Source organism: Patiria miniata, unplaced genomic scaffold (genome assembly GCF_015706575.1).
Source record: "Patiria miniata isolate m_02_andy unplaced genomic scaffold, ASM1570657v1 HiC_scaffold_9, whole genome shotgun sequence".
NCBI lineage: Eukaryota > Metazoa > Echinodermata > Asteroidea > Valvatida > Asterinidae > Patiria > Patiria miniata.
Window position 1 is genome coordinate 19,302,673 of NW_024037076.1, and position 17,121 is coordinate 19,319,793.

Genomic DNA, 17,121 nt, shown 5'->3' on the forward strand with positions numbered 1-17,121 from the left:
CTCTGGATTACCATACCGGTCCTCTACCAACTGAGCTATCCGGCCCCTATATGTTTAGCGGTTCACCAACATGTAGGGCAGTATATTCCATGGAGCCGGGGATCATGCCCAAAGTCAAAATTCATGCAAAATATGAAATGCTGCAAAAAGTGGTTAGAATTACATCAGCTGCACTGTTGTTATTCACTGTGCTTTTCCACTGTTAAGGATACAATACATGTAGGTTCATTCATTCACCTCATTTGTAGTACAATTAGGTGACAAATCAATACATTATGCCACTCAGTTCAGCATATTCATTGTCTAGGTAGGGTTACTGTTGTTAGTTCTGGAGCCAGTCATTTGCACCATGGCATGCTTACACAAATGACCAAAAAACAGGTACAATCTTTCTATATGTATTACCATTGTGATAAATGTCTGTCATGGAATTCAATTGCTCTGCTTCTATCATCTTGATGCAAAATTGATATTTTGCAAAGGACTGTCTTCGGTGATTATACACATCATAAATCACACCTTTTTTCTTCTTACCATGCTGATGACCCTGCAGAAATTGGGACACTACAGCGTTACTAAATGACGTTTGGAATTTTACAGCACTTCTTCAGAAAGCTTACAGCACAATTGAAATTTCACACTAGTATAGTTTAACATTAGCACAGTGTAAAACTCATTACATGCATTATTGGTCATATACTTGCTTTTCAACAATAATTTTGTCGGTTACTTTTTTGGATAGCTGCAAATGATGTACTCTACCTTTAAGTTGGAGTTTGTGTTTAAAGTTGCCTGTTGTATTGTCAGCATTGTGTCTGATTTACACAGTACCTTTTTTGGTTTGACTGAAATGTTAGTAAATAATTTTTAAAAATCCAGTGTGATGTTCCCTTCTTTCGCATCTTCAGATTCAAAACAGTATCTTTAAAAACAATAGCTTTAACTCTAAACCTAACGTTCCTCAATCCTCAAAAATCAACTAGGCACTTTCGGAAGACTTTGAAGGAATGAGGCTGTATGCCTGTTAAGTGCCTGCCGGTATTGATTTTGGAGGATGCATATCCAATATTTATGTGGAGGTTGTTTGAGGATTTTTCCAGGATTGAGGACGCATCCTAGCCAAAAAGGCCTGAAGAGATTAGGGTTACTGTAAAAATTGTTCATGTACAAAATGAAGGCCTACATGTGTACGTGCAAATAGTACTTTTGCCAAGTTCACGACCCTATATTCCAAGAAATCCTGGCGCATGTTTTCAATCATATAGAACATTGAACTTAAATATTTTGTACATCCGACAGGTTTTTTTAATTTTTGGCTTGACACAAATGAGATCCTTGCTCTTATTTCAGATTGATGTAAAGTATGTAGTTTGAAGAAAAAAAATCTGTTCAAGAGATTGATGTAAAGTCTATCTTTGACAAGGTGTTAATCATTGAATTTACACAACTGTGTCAAGTTTTAAAAAAAATAAATTTATTTAAGATATGTAAGATATTTTTAAACAAGATAAGAGTCCATACCAATTCTGTTACCATTTCTTTCTCTTGGAAGGAACATTGATATATTTTTCCCATTAACTGCATCTCACATGTCTCAACGCTGCAAGTTGTACCCTTCAATTGAGCTAAGACTGTTTTAAAGCCATGTACCGGAAGGATCATTTTCAGTTTCGGTACCTTCCGATTTAAAGAGCCCATTACATGCATTTTACTTGGAAACATAATTTGTGCAACTTTGTACTCTTAATTGTATGAACATTATATGACATCCCTTTTTGGTTAATCTTAGTGGAAAGTGCACTTCTTTAAACATTTAAACATTTTCCATGCTTTTCCTGACAAATGAGGGTGTTGTTGATTTCAAGAAGACACTGTTCAGTTGAGGGGTTTTCTGTTCAAATTGTGAACCCAAAATTTGCTCATTGAAAAATTTTGTGAGAAAATGTTGCTACTGTCATGTACTGAAACAACAATGAATCGTCAAAGCAAAGAAAATTCACGACAGCAAAATATCCAAAATTCTGGCTACTTTTGGTGCTGAAATACATGTAGCTGTAACATTAAGGTTACTGCCTGAAATGACATCACACTTTTGCTCATGAATATGGACACTTACATTAAGCTAAAGCCATAAAGGCACCAAAATACCCTTTAAAATGGCAAATTGAAAATACGGATAAATGGGACACAATGGTGTGCTTACAAGGGCTGCATTAAAACAAAAACACATTACATGCCCTTTAATGACAGAAACCTTGCTCATAGTGAAGATAGGACTGGTATCAAATACCCTGTGAAATGACACGGCCTGAAATTATATCATTGAAGGTGGTTTCAAACTAGGGTGCCGAGGAATACACTTCCTCCACGACTAACCAGACCCCAAAAACCTTACACACATTTTCTGTTTTCTAAAAATGTAGTGTATACACTGAGCTGAAACTTCAACAGGGTAGTTGTTACAGGTACAATATGTATCATACTTAGGATTTTGTGCAATTTTGTTTCTTCAAACACACACAAAAATGCACAAAAAAGCAAATAATCCTATGTGCCTATTAAGGAGAAGACTTGCTTACTGACGATTGCGAGCTGTCAGTGCATATGTTAACATGTTAGATGATCTAGTTTCACAGGTCTAAATTACATTAAGCATCCAGGCTTGAGGATAACATGCATCACACGTATGAAGGACAAGCACCTCTTCCTAGCTGTGCTCAGGGTCTTTTAATTATGAGCTACATGTACCTCCCCATCAGTTTCTTGATCGGACATTTAGAGTGCTGTTGTAGACAAGGTACAAACGTCCCTATTCAGGGAATTGGTTTGCAGTACAAACTTTGACCTTCACTTGGAGGGATTTAAAGTATGAGGACTCAAATGGCGCAGTTAGTTCGTTCCTCGCCTTCCACCTCTATGGCTCAGGTTCGATTCCTGCCTTGGTCCACGTGTGGATTGGGTTTTCAGTCCCAGTCTGACTCTGTTGGTTTCCTCGCAGAATTTTCTTGTGGGGTATTTCTCCCACCTCTGAAAGTGGAATTTCTTCATTGTCTTTTCTCTACAGGTTTTTTTTCAGGCTTGTGATGAGCTACAGTGCCCAGGGTGCTTTAGAGGAATCCTTGGTTTCATTATCAGAAATGTATAATGATAAGAATATAATATTTTTTCCAGCATTCTTTGGTTTCATGTGGTTTGAGAAATAAAGCAAAGTGAATTTTTGCCTCAGTACATCCTATAACGCATTATGGACAAATGGATTTTCGGTCGTAGTTGTACAACTTAGAAACGAGTTTGAAACATTAGTGCATATGCTTCAAGTGGTAGCCATGAGAAAAATTGATCAACCTAATAATCAACAGACACTCATTTGGATTTGATTAAGTGATGGATCAACCCTTTTCTGTACTATAATAAGTATCTCTCTTGCCAAAAGAACCATATTATTTTTTTTGTAAAGGATCTCAAGGTACTTTTAAACCAGCCAGCCAGCCAATTGAGCACAGGAAATAACAAGCATTTGTTACCTCAAAGCCGCTGTCTGATACGGCCCATTTAATTAACTCATGCTTTTAGTCAAAAGAGCACGGGCAACCTCAACCAGCAAGCGACGAGGCAGTTGCCAAGGACTAAATTACTGAGCACACATGGCCTTGTTTGCTGATGATCAAATTCTCATTAAGACTGCCGCGTCCAAACATTTTGCAGGCTCCGTTTATTAACCACAATATCAAACAAAATGGAATGATGATGGCACGGAATCGTCCGTGCTTGAAGTTTGAGGAAGGTTTTTTGCCGTACTCTTGGGGGGGGGGGAGTCTGGTGTTCTATGGCTGCAAATAAACAGACTGTTGTCAAGTCGAAGTGCTCTACAATGGAAAGTGTTAATTAGTTGTGTTTATTCATTAACTACCTGCATTTTGGTCCGTCATACTGGAATTCTTTGAAGGATGTTCAAATAGGGTCAAATAATCTTAGAAAAATTTGTCTTGACATGTTTATAATTCTAACAAACGACATATAGATCTATGCTTGCTTGATGCTTGATGCTCAAGTTGTGCAGTTGTGCAGGTGCAGTAGATATACAGGTGCAAGTATAAAAACATCCTCACTTCTTAGAGTTGCTGGTGGGTGGTGGTGGGACGCATGTCTCTCACTGCTGGAAGGGCCACTGCCTTAAAAGCTGCAACTGATGGTTGTTTTACTGCTTCCAGCAGGAGCCTGTTCCTTTCTTGTTACGGTGCGGACTAAGAATGGGAATTGGAATGAGTTTCTTAACGCCTGGATTGGTTGGTAGTGAAGATGATGTTGGGATGGGTGAAGTTGAACACAAGGTGGAAAACTGACATTGACCGTAGTTGTAATGAATTTTGTAGAACATGGTGCACTGGTGTAGAAGTCTTCTGATGGCTAGCTGATCCAGCTTGACTTGTTGGAGTAATGGAAAGATATAACTTGTTGTCATGGACCCCACATATGTAACAGACTGCCTGGCGTTGGATTGATTCCAGTGAATAGATTTTTTTTAGCAGTGTGAGGACTCCATACAGCGGCCGTGTAATCCAGTTGGGGAAAAACCAAAGCTTCGTATGCTGCATGTGTATTGTACATTGTACACATGCAGCTACTTGTGTGGAATTAATTTTTATTCCGTAGAATCATTCCGCTCAACTGGTGGTTAGGTTTGCTCCAGATTAGCAGGATAAGAGTCTGTTTTTCCCCTGTGCGCGCGCGTACAGACGTTTTATTTGAGTTTTCCGTCATAATTACATCATGCTAACTGTGCTGTGGTCGACTCCCTCCAAAGTCCATCACAAGTCCATCACAAGTCCATTACAAGTCCATCACAAGTCCATCACAAGTCCATCACAAGTCCATCACAAGTCCATCACAAGTCCATCACAAGTCCATCACAAGTCCATCATAAGTAGTCTAGTCTCAAGTCAAGTCACAACTGAGCTATAGATTTCATATTAAATGTGACACTAGCATTTCTTCGTCATTGCTCATCTCCTGTTACTTTTGATGGACTTTATGACTACAGCACTACATGTACATCCGAATCCATTGTGTTTGAATTAGAATTTTGATCTTCAGTACTTTGTGCAACCTCCTAATCCATATTCTCTTCCTTCACTGACAATCACGCAGGTGCCCCACTAAGATCTCGCCAAGATGATGAGCATGCGTGCCAAGCAACGGCCCTCGCAGACTTCGGTCTCGGGCCCCTCCCGCTATGACCGCATGGCTGCCCCAGGACACATCCACAACATGAACAACAAGGTCAACTGGTCCGAGTTTGTCGAAGAAAGGGTAAGGTCATGCTCACACTTTATAAAAGCACGTATGTAGGAACATCTGCAATTATCTGAAAATGTATACCTAACGATTTAATGAGAAAATCATTGCTAAAATTTAAGAATACCAATCATTGAAGGCGGCTTAAGAAAGTGTACCTGTGGGCTGTTTTATGTGCATTTGCAATGGAATCCAGTTAGGAGACTTCAAAAATTGCGCATATGTTTTCTCTGTTTTCGCAAAATGTATAGTACCGTATCCACTGAGCTGAAACGTCAACAAGTTGTTTTATGAGCAATTTTGGTACCTTAAATGAAAAAAAAAAATGCACAAAAGGCAAATGATCCTACCTTTAATAATAGTTGGTGCTTTTTTTTTTTTGGAGACCCGATCATAAAATACTATTGTGGAAGACTCAGATAGACCTTTTGTGTTAAAAGAAAGGTCTTTTGAAAACTGGTGTATATTTAAAGCATTTAATGTTTTTCTGGGTTTGGTTTGTGGAAAAAGTTATTGACACTCAAAAAGGTGGAAAGAATCATCAGTGATAAAAGGCAGACTCAGGCTTTTGCACTTTTTTTGTGCTTCCAAAATCTCTGGTCAGGTGAAGTGACTTAATCGAGAGTGGCACTGATGTAAATGCTGAATTCCTAATTTAACATGTTCCCCGGTTCCCAGCCCAATACGGTACCCAGCCCCTCGGTTACTTACCACCTGCTGGCTGGAGTGGGCCCACTCATTAACGATCGCGGCAAAGTGCAATTAATAAAGCTCCCAAATTGACAGAATGAACGATGCCCTTTGCTGGCTCTCGGGCAAAAATTAATTGAGTTTGGGGCATCTGGCATGAGTCGCTGAAAACACTCTGATAATAAGCAGAAAACTGGTCATTAATTAACTGACTTTAATGCTCGATTTAATTAGTGATTTCCTGTTTGATTTTTGGCTTTTTTGGCAAAGTACATTGCTCTGCGGATTTTAATGGACCAATAATAGTACTCTTATGGTGTGGCCTTTCCAAAGAGTTGATGGTTTTGACTAACACATTTTAAAGCTCATGTAGTACATGTATACAAATGTTTTCCATTGTGATGTCATTCATTCCTTGGTGCTTGAAGGGACACATGTGGGCAATTACGGATGTTACATTCAGAGCCTCAGACCAGTTTGAAACGACAAAATAAAATACTTTCAGTGACAGCAAATTTTAAATATTTGGTACAACTCTAACCTAGGCCTTAACCCTCCTATGCAAACATGCAATTCTGTGCCAAGTTGTCCTTTCAGTCAAAATCAATCAAGCCCAAGCCCATCTAAAGGCCGGTTCATTTGTTTTGTTATCTATTCCCCTCTCTGTGCCTATATTCTCCAAGAAAGACTTACTGTAGTTGCATATCTATGCATGTACATTATTTAAAACGTGTGTTGTGCGTGCACAAGACAAGTTGCTGATCAAAATTAAAACCCTCAGTTACTTATTGATGAGTGCTGGTTTTATCTCTAAAGAGGTTGTTTAAATTTCCTTAGATGCAAGTTTAGTTCTAAAGCAAGGTTAATGCAGGTCATGAGAAATGCAGTCATCCACCGTCCCAAACCGTAAATAAATAAATAGTGTCCTCTTTGTTTCCCTGGTAACAACGTGGAGTGAATCATATTGCTCAGAATAAATAAGGGAGTTGTCCCATTTAGTAAAGCATGGTAGTTAAGGTTGCTGTCGGGATGTAGACAGGGGTACCAGGTTTGATGGTACAGGTTGTGTAAATAAATCCTTACATGGGTTCGAACCCTGACGGGGAACATGGTGCTTGTGCTCTTGGGCAAGGCACTTTACTACGATTGCCTCTCTCCATGCAGGAGTATAAATGGGTACCTGTGCTTGGTGGAGACCAAATTGCGCTGATCTCGAGCTGCTGCGTAACAAATGGTCTCATTCTTGATGAACAGGGATAATAATTGTGATGCACATTTGATCAAGTTCATATGGAATTTTTTGCAATATAAATGTATGAATTATTATTATTATACATTGACCTGTTGCTTGCTGGCATGTCGCCACGCCCATTGATAGCCCTAGGGAATTTTGTACGTTGAGTTTTGTTTGTCTGAGATTGTGTGCGTTGCGCGTCGATTTGTATATCATGCAATTGGACAATATTTCATAAGCTGCGTTGAAGCGATTCTACCGTGATAGGTCAATTGGCAATGCGCAAGTAATATCCAATGAAAAGGAAGAAAACAATCTTGTGGTGCCAGTTTCATGACGATTTTGGGGCTGGAAAGGTATCCCCGATTTGTTACCCAAAATGACACATGTCAAGGCGTTTTTTTTTGGTTCTGTTTGTTTGTTTTGTTTCTGAGGTTTTTTTGTTTTTGTTGGGTTGTTTGTTTGTTTGTTTATTTTGGGGCAGGGAGGGGAGTTGTGGTACTAAAGAGTTTTGAGGACAAATTTACTTGTATTTTGATCAGGGGAAAGTTTGGAGAAATGTAAGCGAGTTTATTTCCAAAATGCAATATATCCATTTTGAAAAAGGGAACAATTTGCACGGTTAGGAAACTTTAAAAATTAAAGAGTAAAAACAATAAAGCAGCTGTTTCTAAACTTCATGGTGTTTTTTTTTTTTTTTGCTTTGGTGTATTCTTAAATTGTGTTTAACGATAACAGCTGTCGAAACTGACTATAGATGGGCAGCCAGGAAAGGGTGGGATTCTAAAAGGTGACAAAATGGACTTTATCGCATTTCTACCAACAAATGGACATTGGCAATTTTGCATTTTGTTGTGTTTGGTGACTAGTGGTACATATATGAAACACATGTTGAATGTTCTAACTTATGGTACAGTAAAAAGAAGCGTCCCTTTTTGATCCTTGGAGTATAGTCTGCTGCTCAGGAAATTAGGGCTGTCCATTTTTGAAAAATTTAGTATTTGAGTATTGGACACTGTGTTTAAGAGTTGGGGGAGACCATTAGGTAGGACATTTGAACGCATTGCCTATGACACCTGAGGCTCACGTGAAGACGCTGTGGCCTTGTGCACATTCAGTATATAATTAGTCATGCGTACTTTGCGCCATACGGTACGTGCGCGAACAAGTATCCGCATGCTATGTGTCCCATCCACTGAGCTCTCGAAAGTGGTCAAAAAGTGCCGTCAATTCTTCATGCACGGAGTCTGCACTACATGAATGAATATAGACTAATTCCGCAAGAGCCATTGTCTTATGGTGGCACCAGGTGGCGCTGGTAATACGCACGCACTCCAGGCTCCTTCATCTAATAGGGCTACCAAAATGCGTGCACGCCCCATTAAGAACGCATGTATGCGCGCGAGTGTGGTACCACCTCGAAAATTTCATTCTGTTAATGCTCTTGTTTGATAGGTTGCTTTAATTATTAATAATTTAATGCCACATGCCATTTTTGCTGGCGAGGCATAGGTTGTCTTTCTTTGAAGGGGATTAACCATAATTCCCCAACTGCCTTATTGGCCATTATCTAGATTAGGTTGGAAGGAGTTAATAAAAGGTGAAGGCCATTCTTTTTATATACTACATCTTTACTATATCAGTATGCCAATATAAGCCTTTGGTTATTAATGTAGGAATTTTATTTTTATTTCGTTCAGTAGTGGTGTTCTAACTCCATTTTTTATTTAAAGCCCACTTTTTATATCAGCCGTGCGCAGCACGCTGATATACTGTGATCGTCCAGTTTCTTTCTTTATATCAGCCGTGCGGAGCACGCTGATATACTGTGATCGTCCAGTTTCTTTATATCAGCCGTGCGCAGCACGCTGATATACTGTGATCGTCCAGTTTCTTTCTTTCTTTCTTTCTTTCTTTCTTTCTTCGGGCAAACGGTCACGTGACCAATGAAAAAATTGCCATAACTCCTAAACCATTCAGCCGATTTCAAACAAACTTGGCCAAATTAAACCTTGTCACATGCCCTACCTAGCCATGTTCGTAAAATCCGGTCACTGGTCATTAAAGGGGCACTAGAGGTCATTTAATGAATATTTACAAAATGCTTCTTCTCCCACAGTCATGACCCAATTGATGTAAAACTTGGTCAGTTGTATCTTTAGACCAAGCCTCACAAAAGTTGTTCACAGAATTCGGCCAGTGGTCGCCTATTGGTCAGTAGGGGTCTTTTTATGAAACAAAATTCAAAAACTGTTTAACATTTTAAATCTTTGCAGCCCTGTTCAGTGTATTTTTTTTATCTCTAATTCCTAAATTTCATATTCCTGACTTATTTGGTTGTTGAGTTATTTCAAGTTTTGCATTTTTCAAATGCCTGTAAAAAACAATATAAACACATAGGAATTCTGGGAAGGTTTCAAACCACCACGATACTGTGGATGTTGTGTGACATACAGTGCCACACTCTCCACAGACTTTGCACTTAACCGCTTTGTGGCCTTGACACTGCATACTTTTGGTCTGTTACAGCAGTAGTAGTGCCACCTGTGCAATGTGTTCAGCCAGATACTCCACTGTGGATTAAAGAATACAGAGGCCAATAAATAACACTATTGCTGTGGTGAATTTTTGAGTGTTTTTATGGATTAATCTACGGGCATTAACTACTGTTTCATGTGTTGTCTTTACGGCTATTTTTTGTAATATATCGGCGGTCTTAATGTCAAATATTCATAGTTTTTTTCTGTTACATTCTTTTGCCGATCTCAGCCATAAAAGCGCAGCTTGTGGTCAGTGCGAGTCAGGATTCAAACAAACCGATAAAACGGCAATTTAGGCTGATATCCGTGCTTCGGGAAGCACATTAGCTCTAGTTCTTTCTTTCTTTCTTTCTTTCTTTCTTTCTTCGGGCAAACAGTCACGTGACCAATATAAAAATGGCCATAACTCCTAAACTATTCAGCCGATTTCAAACAAACTTGGCCAAATTAAACCTTGTCACATGCCCTACCTAGCCATGTTCGTAAAATCCGGCCATTGGTCATTAAAGGGGCACTAGAGGTCATTTAATGAATATTTACAAAATGCTTCTTCTCCCACAGTCTTGACCCAATTGATGTCAAACTTGGTCAGTTGTATCTTTAGACCAAGTCTCACAAAAGTTGTTCACAGAATTTGGCCAGTGGTCACCTATTGGTCAGTAGGGGTCATTTTATGAAACAAAATCCAAAGACTGTTTTACATTTTAAATCTTTGCAGCCCTGTTCAGTGTATTTTTTTTATCTCTAATTCCTAAATTTCATATTCCTGACTTATTTGGTTGTCGAGTTATTTCAAGTTTTACATTTTTCAAACGCATGTAAAAAGCAATATAAAAACATAGGAATTCTGGGAAGGTTTCAAACCACCACGATACTGTGGATGTTGTGTGACATACAGTGCCACACTCTCCACAGACTTTGCCCATAACCACAGAAGTGGTGTCGCGATACTGCATTCCTTTGGTCTGTTATAGCATGCAGCTGTGCCACCTGTGTAAAGACATGTGTTCAGCCAGATACTCACGCCGTGGATTAAAAAGTACGGAGGCCAATAAGTAACACTACTGCTGTGATTAATTTTTGAGAGTTTTTGTGGATTAATCTACTGGCATTAACTACTGTTTCATATATTGCCTTGACGGCTATTTCATGTAATGTTTCGGCAGTCTTAATGTCAAATGTTGATAGTTGTTTGTTTCTCTTACATTCTTTTGCCGATCTCGGCCACATTTAGCAATGATCACCTTGTGGTCAGTGCGAGTCCGTATTCAGACAAACCGATAAAACGGCAATTTAGGCTGATATCCGTGCTTCGGGAAGCACATTAGCTCTAGTTCTTATATCAGCCGTGCGGAGCACGCTGATATACTGTGATCGTCCAATTTCTTTCTTTCTTTCTTTCTTTCTTTCTTTCTTCGGGCAAACGGTCACGTGACCAATATAAAAATGGCCATAACTCCTAAACTATTCAGCCGATTTCAAACAAACTTGGCCAAATTAAACCTTGTAACATGCCCTACCTAGCCATGTTCGTAAAATCCGGCCACTGGTCATTAAAGGGGCACTAGAGGTCATTTAATGAATATTTACAAAATGCTTCTTCTCCCACAGTCTTGACCCAATTGATGTCAAACTTGGTCAGTTGTATCTTTAGACCAAGCCTCACAAAAGTTGTTCACAGAATTTGGCCAGTGGTCACCTATTGGTCAGTAGGGGTCATTTTATGAAAAAAAATGAAAAAGCTGTTTTACATTTTAAATCTTTGCAGCCCTGTTCAGTGTATTTTTTATCTCTAATTCTCAAATTTCATATTCCTGACTTATTTTGTTGTTGAGTTATTTCAAGTTTTTCATTTTTCAAACACACATAAAAAACAAAATAAACACATAGGAATTCTGGGAAGGTTTCAAACCACCACGATACTGTGGATGTTGTGTGACATACAGTGCCACACTCTCCACAGACTTTGCACACAACCGCTGTTACATGTGGCCTTGACACTGCATACTTTTGGTCTGTTATAGCAGTAGTGCCACCTGTGTAAAGATATATGTGTTCAGCCGGATATAACACGAGTGCTGTGGTGAATTTTGAGTGTTTTTATGGATTAATCTACTGGCATTAACTACTGTTTCATGTATTGTCTTGGCGGCTAATTTTGGTAATGTTTCGGCGGTCTTAATGTCAAATATTCATAGTTTTTTCTCTTAAATTCTTGTGCCGATCTCAGCCACATTTAGCGCAGCTTGTGGTCAGTGCGAGTCAGGATTCAAACAAACCGATAAAACGGCAATTTAGGCTGATATCCGTGCTTCGGGAAGCACATTAGCTCTAGTTTCTTTCTTTCTTTCTTTCTTTCTTTCTTTCTTTCTTTCTTTCTTTCTTCGGGCAAACGGTCACGTGACCAATATAAAAATGGCCATAACTCCTAAACTATTCAGCCGATTTCAAACAAACTTGGCCAAATTAAACCTTGTCACATGCCCTACCTAGCCATGTTCGTAAAATCCGGCCATTGGTCATTAAAGGGGCACTAGAGGTCATTTAATGAATATTTACAAAATGCTTCTTCTCCCACAGTCTTGACCCAATTGATGTCAAACTTGGTCAGTTGTATCTTTAGACCAAGCCTCACAAAAGTTGTTCACAGAATTTGGCCAGTGGTCACCTATTGGTCAGTAGGGGTCATTTTATGAAAAAAAATAAAAAGCTGTTTTACATTTTAAATCTTTGCAGCCCTGTTCAGTGTATTTTTTTATCTCTAATTCTCAAATTTCATATTCCTGACTTATTTTGTTGTTGAGTTATTTCAAGTTTTTCATTTTTCAAACACACATAAAAAACAATATAAACACATAGGAATTCTGGGAAGGTTTCAAACCACCACGATACTGTGGATGTTGTGTGACATACAGTGCCACACTCTCCACAGACTTTGCACTTAATCGCTATGTGGCCTTGACACTGCATACTTTTGGTCTGTTATAGAAGCAGTGCCACCTGTGTAAAGATATATGTGTTCAGCCAGATACTCCACCGTGGATTAAAAACTACGGAGGCCAATACATAACACTACTGCTGTGAATAATTTTTGAGAGTTTTTGTGGATTAATCTACTGGCATTAACTACTGTTTCATATATTGTCTTGACGGCTAATTTATGTAATGTTTCGGCAGTCTTAATGTCAAATGTTCATAGTTGTTTCTCTTACATTCTTTTGCCGATCTCAGCCACATTTAGCAATGATCACCTTGTGGTCAGTGCGAGTCCGTATTCAGACAAACCGATAAAACGGCAATTTAGGCTGATATCCGTGCTTCGGGAAGCACATTAGCTCTAGTGCCTCCTCTTCCCCTCCTTTGGGTTTAGTGGCTTGTGTTTCCGATAAAATCCTGCAGAAATTCAGCATTGACATCACTAGGTTTTTTTCCCCAAAATGTTCTGAACAGACATTTTAACCATCCTACTGTTTTAACAGTGACAAACAGTTGAAAATTCCGTCCACTTCCCCTGCCATGCCTTTCATACAGGCTAGTCACCAACAGTCAGATCATATTTGAAGCAAGCACTGTGGCTAGTCAAATTCAGTCAACAGACAAAATCGGGCAACTGGTAGGCACAGCTGTCTTACCAATCACATTCAACGCATAGCTTTATCAAGTAAACAGTCGCAGCCAGTCAATCCTGCTTTATGTAGGCTGGGAGCTCTTAACTGTTGAAAACAGTCACTTGATTGATTTTGACTGAAAGGACAACTTGGCACATACATGTATGTTTGCATAGGAGGGTTTTAATGGCTTGTTAGATCGTTACGAACGTACGATATGGGCGTGTCAATAAGATGTTGTATGCCTGGATTCTTTTGTACATGTAGGTTCATAGATACGTTACTCGAATCCCAATATTCTTTTAATTAAATAAGTGTCATCACCTATTTTCACTATGTTCGAAATGAGGCTTTTACTTGGAAGACTATGTCCATGTTTGTTTTTACATGAGAAATTATCAAAAGAGTTTTTATTAAAGGAGTGTTTTGTTTGCTCCCCCCCCCCTTTGTTTTTAACATCTATGTATAGGAACAGAAGGGTGGGAACCAGTTGCCGGCCATACCAGGTGGCAGTGGTCTCAATAACAGCTTCAGGAAACGTGCCCCACTATCGACAGCAGATTTGGGTGAGACATGATTCATTCTTTGTACTTCAGATTTCTCTTGAAACATTGTTTAGGGTGAAACAGGGCTTGTTTTCTTACATTTGTTCTTTTCAGAAATGTACTAATGCAGATACATGAATGAGTGAGGGCTCGTCTCAATTCATATCCGTGATGACTTCCAGACAAGTTGCAAGTAGAATCATTCACTTTGTCCGGAACAAGCTCTGCATTTGTCCCGGACATGTTCCGGGGAAATTTTCATTAGTAACTGCTTGACTCACCAATACTGATAATTTCAATTGCGGCAAAGTTGTTCAGCATCTTGCAACTCATACCCGATACAATGTAAGCAACTTGTCCGGAACTCATCCCGGATATGAATTGAGACGGACCCTAAATCACGACATACAATATTGACCAGGAAAATGACGTTGCAATGTTTCTCAGTGATCTGCAAACCCAAACCGGTTGATTTTAGGCTGAAGCTAACAAACTGGGGTAATGTATTTGTTTACAGTTTGTTTAAGCTTGACATTTGTTACAAACTATACCATATGAGTGTGTGAGGAAATGTTGGCAAGATCTTTTCCATCATGAATTCTATTGGACCTCTTTTCATAATACTAGAGCCGTTTCTTGTTTCCTTTTTCTCATGTGTGTTTGAACATATGTTTGCACCGCCCCAAACTACCCTGCCTATTTTGTCCTGTACAACCCGAAACCACCCAAAACTGCCCAAGCACTCGATGGTTGAATGAATTATGAATTAGTGTAAGCTGCATAAGGCCAAAAAAAAAAAGTCTCCGGTTTCTGGTATGCGCGCGCGTCGCCATAGCCATGCGCGTCGGCAAAATGAAAAAGTTTTTTTTTCAATACAAGATGATGTCTCAAAACCGCCAAACTCACTGGTTTGACTGGAATTCTGCTGCTGCACAATTTTAACGCATTTTTAGATGGGGTTATGATCGAGAATAAGATTTATGTGGCCTCTCTGGACTCCCATATATTTGCACTAAGTTTAGTCGGGCACCATTTGCAGTCATCAGCCGACATTTGAAGCCAAAAAAAAAAAAAAAACAGGTAAAAAAAAAAAAAAAAAAAGCTGCGTCGCCGCACCACTTTTGGGGCAAGCTCCATACCAGAAACCGGAGACTTTTTTTTTTGGCCTAATTGCTGGTATAAATTTTGACATTTTATGGCAAGCGCCATGAGCGCTCATCTGTGGTAGATACCGGCACTTTATAGGTCTTCTTCATTCATTCATTATTCATTATGAGTTATAAAATTTGACAAAGATAAAAGGGAATTCACTCATATACACTGACATGAAATACTTGGGAAAACTTTTTATACAAATATATTCTCGTTGATATTGAAGAATAAACAATTGCTTCATTCCTCGTCTGATATGAAAAAATCACAAGCTGCCAGCGACAGATTCACAATCCTCCCCGAAATCGAGGGCATCGACATCGACAAAGAACTGCGGGAATCCCTGAGCGCGCCCCTGAAGGACGTCAGCCGTCAGCGACTGCGGGCCATCAAGATCAGCTTCCGTCGCCTCAGCAGCATGGACAACCGCATCTCCACCAAAGACGCCCTGGTGGTGCTGGGAGAGCACAACATAAAGATCTCCAACCGCACGTACCAGATGATTGTCCGCAAGTTTGAGACGGACCGGGGCATGGATATTGACAGTCTGTGGAAGTACATGGCCGAGGCCCAGGCAAGCACAGGTTAGTTCCGGCCTGTATTGAAGTGAACACAAGTCCTTTCATCAGTCCAGACACAACCAACAGTGTGTGAACAGTTACAAAGGACTGCTTTTGGAGAGAGTTCATTTGAACAACTTGTGACTTGACTTGGGACTGGAGGACTTGTGAGGGATTGTGATGAACTTGACTACAACGCTGCATGTGGGCAATCAAAGTCCACTTCTTTTGCTAGTGAGGACAGTGTTGTAGGACTCAAGTCCGTCTTGAGTCGCAAGTTTGGTGACTCTGACTCGACTTGAGTCACAAAAGACTCAGACTGGGACTTGACCACCAAGACTCAGTTTTGATGCTGACGTCTTCTTTTTTATATCAAAAAACCTTCACAAACAGTTTTTAAAAACATAATAAATTTTAATGTTTATTTCCCGAAAGTAGACTTGAACCAACTGACTCATGACTAGAACTCGGACTCAACCCAATTTACTCGAGAGTCGGATGCGGACTCGACTCACGTGACTCGACTACAATTCTCATTGACTGTGTGCAACACGACACCCTGAGGAGTTCTCACATACAGCCCATTGATGGTTCTTATTCCTCCAGATTTTGATTCAGTTTTTTCCCCCTGTCTGTGCAGGAAGAGAAAGCATTCAGGCTATCAATCAGAACAAGCAGACCACATCTCAGTCGCTGGAGAAGCTAGATTCTGAGGATATTGCGCTGCTGGCTAGCATCAACAAGGCTCTCAAGTCCAGCAATGAGTATGACCTGGAGGAAATGCGCTCAGTCTGCCAGATGCGGGATATCTCAAGACAAGGATCACTCCCAAGAAAAATGGTAACGACAGTATTACGGCGCTATAACGAACCCCATGGGATCCATAGAAGATTGTGGAACATACGTGTTCCGGTAGTAGTTGTTCGTTACAGCAATATTTGATCGTCAGTTCTCTTTAAATTTGCTTTTACATGACATTTTGGAGCCAAATTAGGGACTCTTCATTATGTCGATCAGTGCTTGTTATGTTGTGGTCTTTCACTGTACATGTCTGTCCTAATAGTTAAAGGGCCCATCATGCATTGTCATTTTTTTAATGCAATCCTTGGAAATGCACCTTTGTGTCCCATTTAACCCAATTTTCAGTTTTTGTTTTGCCATTTTCAAGGGTACTTTGGCATTTTTTTGGTTTTTATGCTAATGTAAATTTCCATTTTCATGAGCAGAGGTATGATTTCGTCGGTCGCACCACGAACCAGCGTATCTCGATTTTTGGGGAAATTGACATAAACGTTTTTATTCATCAAAATGCTCATCCTCACAAAGTTTAATTCCGAACTGAGTTCTAATTAACTAAAAACACTAATATAGGCTCTGCGGTGTATCTCTAAAAACTCTGAAATCGAGGTGAACGTTTTACGAGACGCCGCTTTACACGCTAATTCCCATAGTCTTATGACGTCACCAAGAAGCATCGACATGAAAAGTGTGAATTTA

General features: G+C 39.6%; 1 protein-coding gene across 3 annotated transcripts in view; it reads left to right on the top strand.

Annotated features, from left to right (window-relative positions):
* The window catches only part of LOC119720572 (echinoderm microtubule-associated protein-like 4), a 53,916-nt gene that overhangs the window by 11,977 nt on the left and 24,818 nt on the right, over positions 1-17,121 (top strand). For all 3 annotated transcript variants that reach the window (XM_038190290.1, XM_038190289.1, XM_038190291.1), the window contains exons 2-5: positions 5,149-5,310; positions 13,837-13,933; positions 15,337-15,648; positions 16,265-16,464. In XM_038190290.1, the coding sequence (XP_038046218.1) occupies positions 5,173-5,310; positions 13,837-13,933; positions 15,337-15,648; positions 16,265-16,464 (747 nt within the window). In that variant the 5' untranslated portion in view covers positions 5,149-5,172. The remainder of the gene's footprint in view (positions 1-5,148; positions 5,311-13,836; positions 13,934-15,336; positions 15,649-16,264; positions 16,465-17,121) is intronic.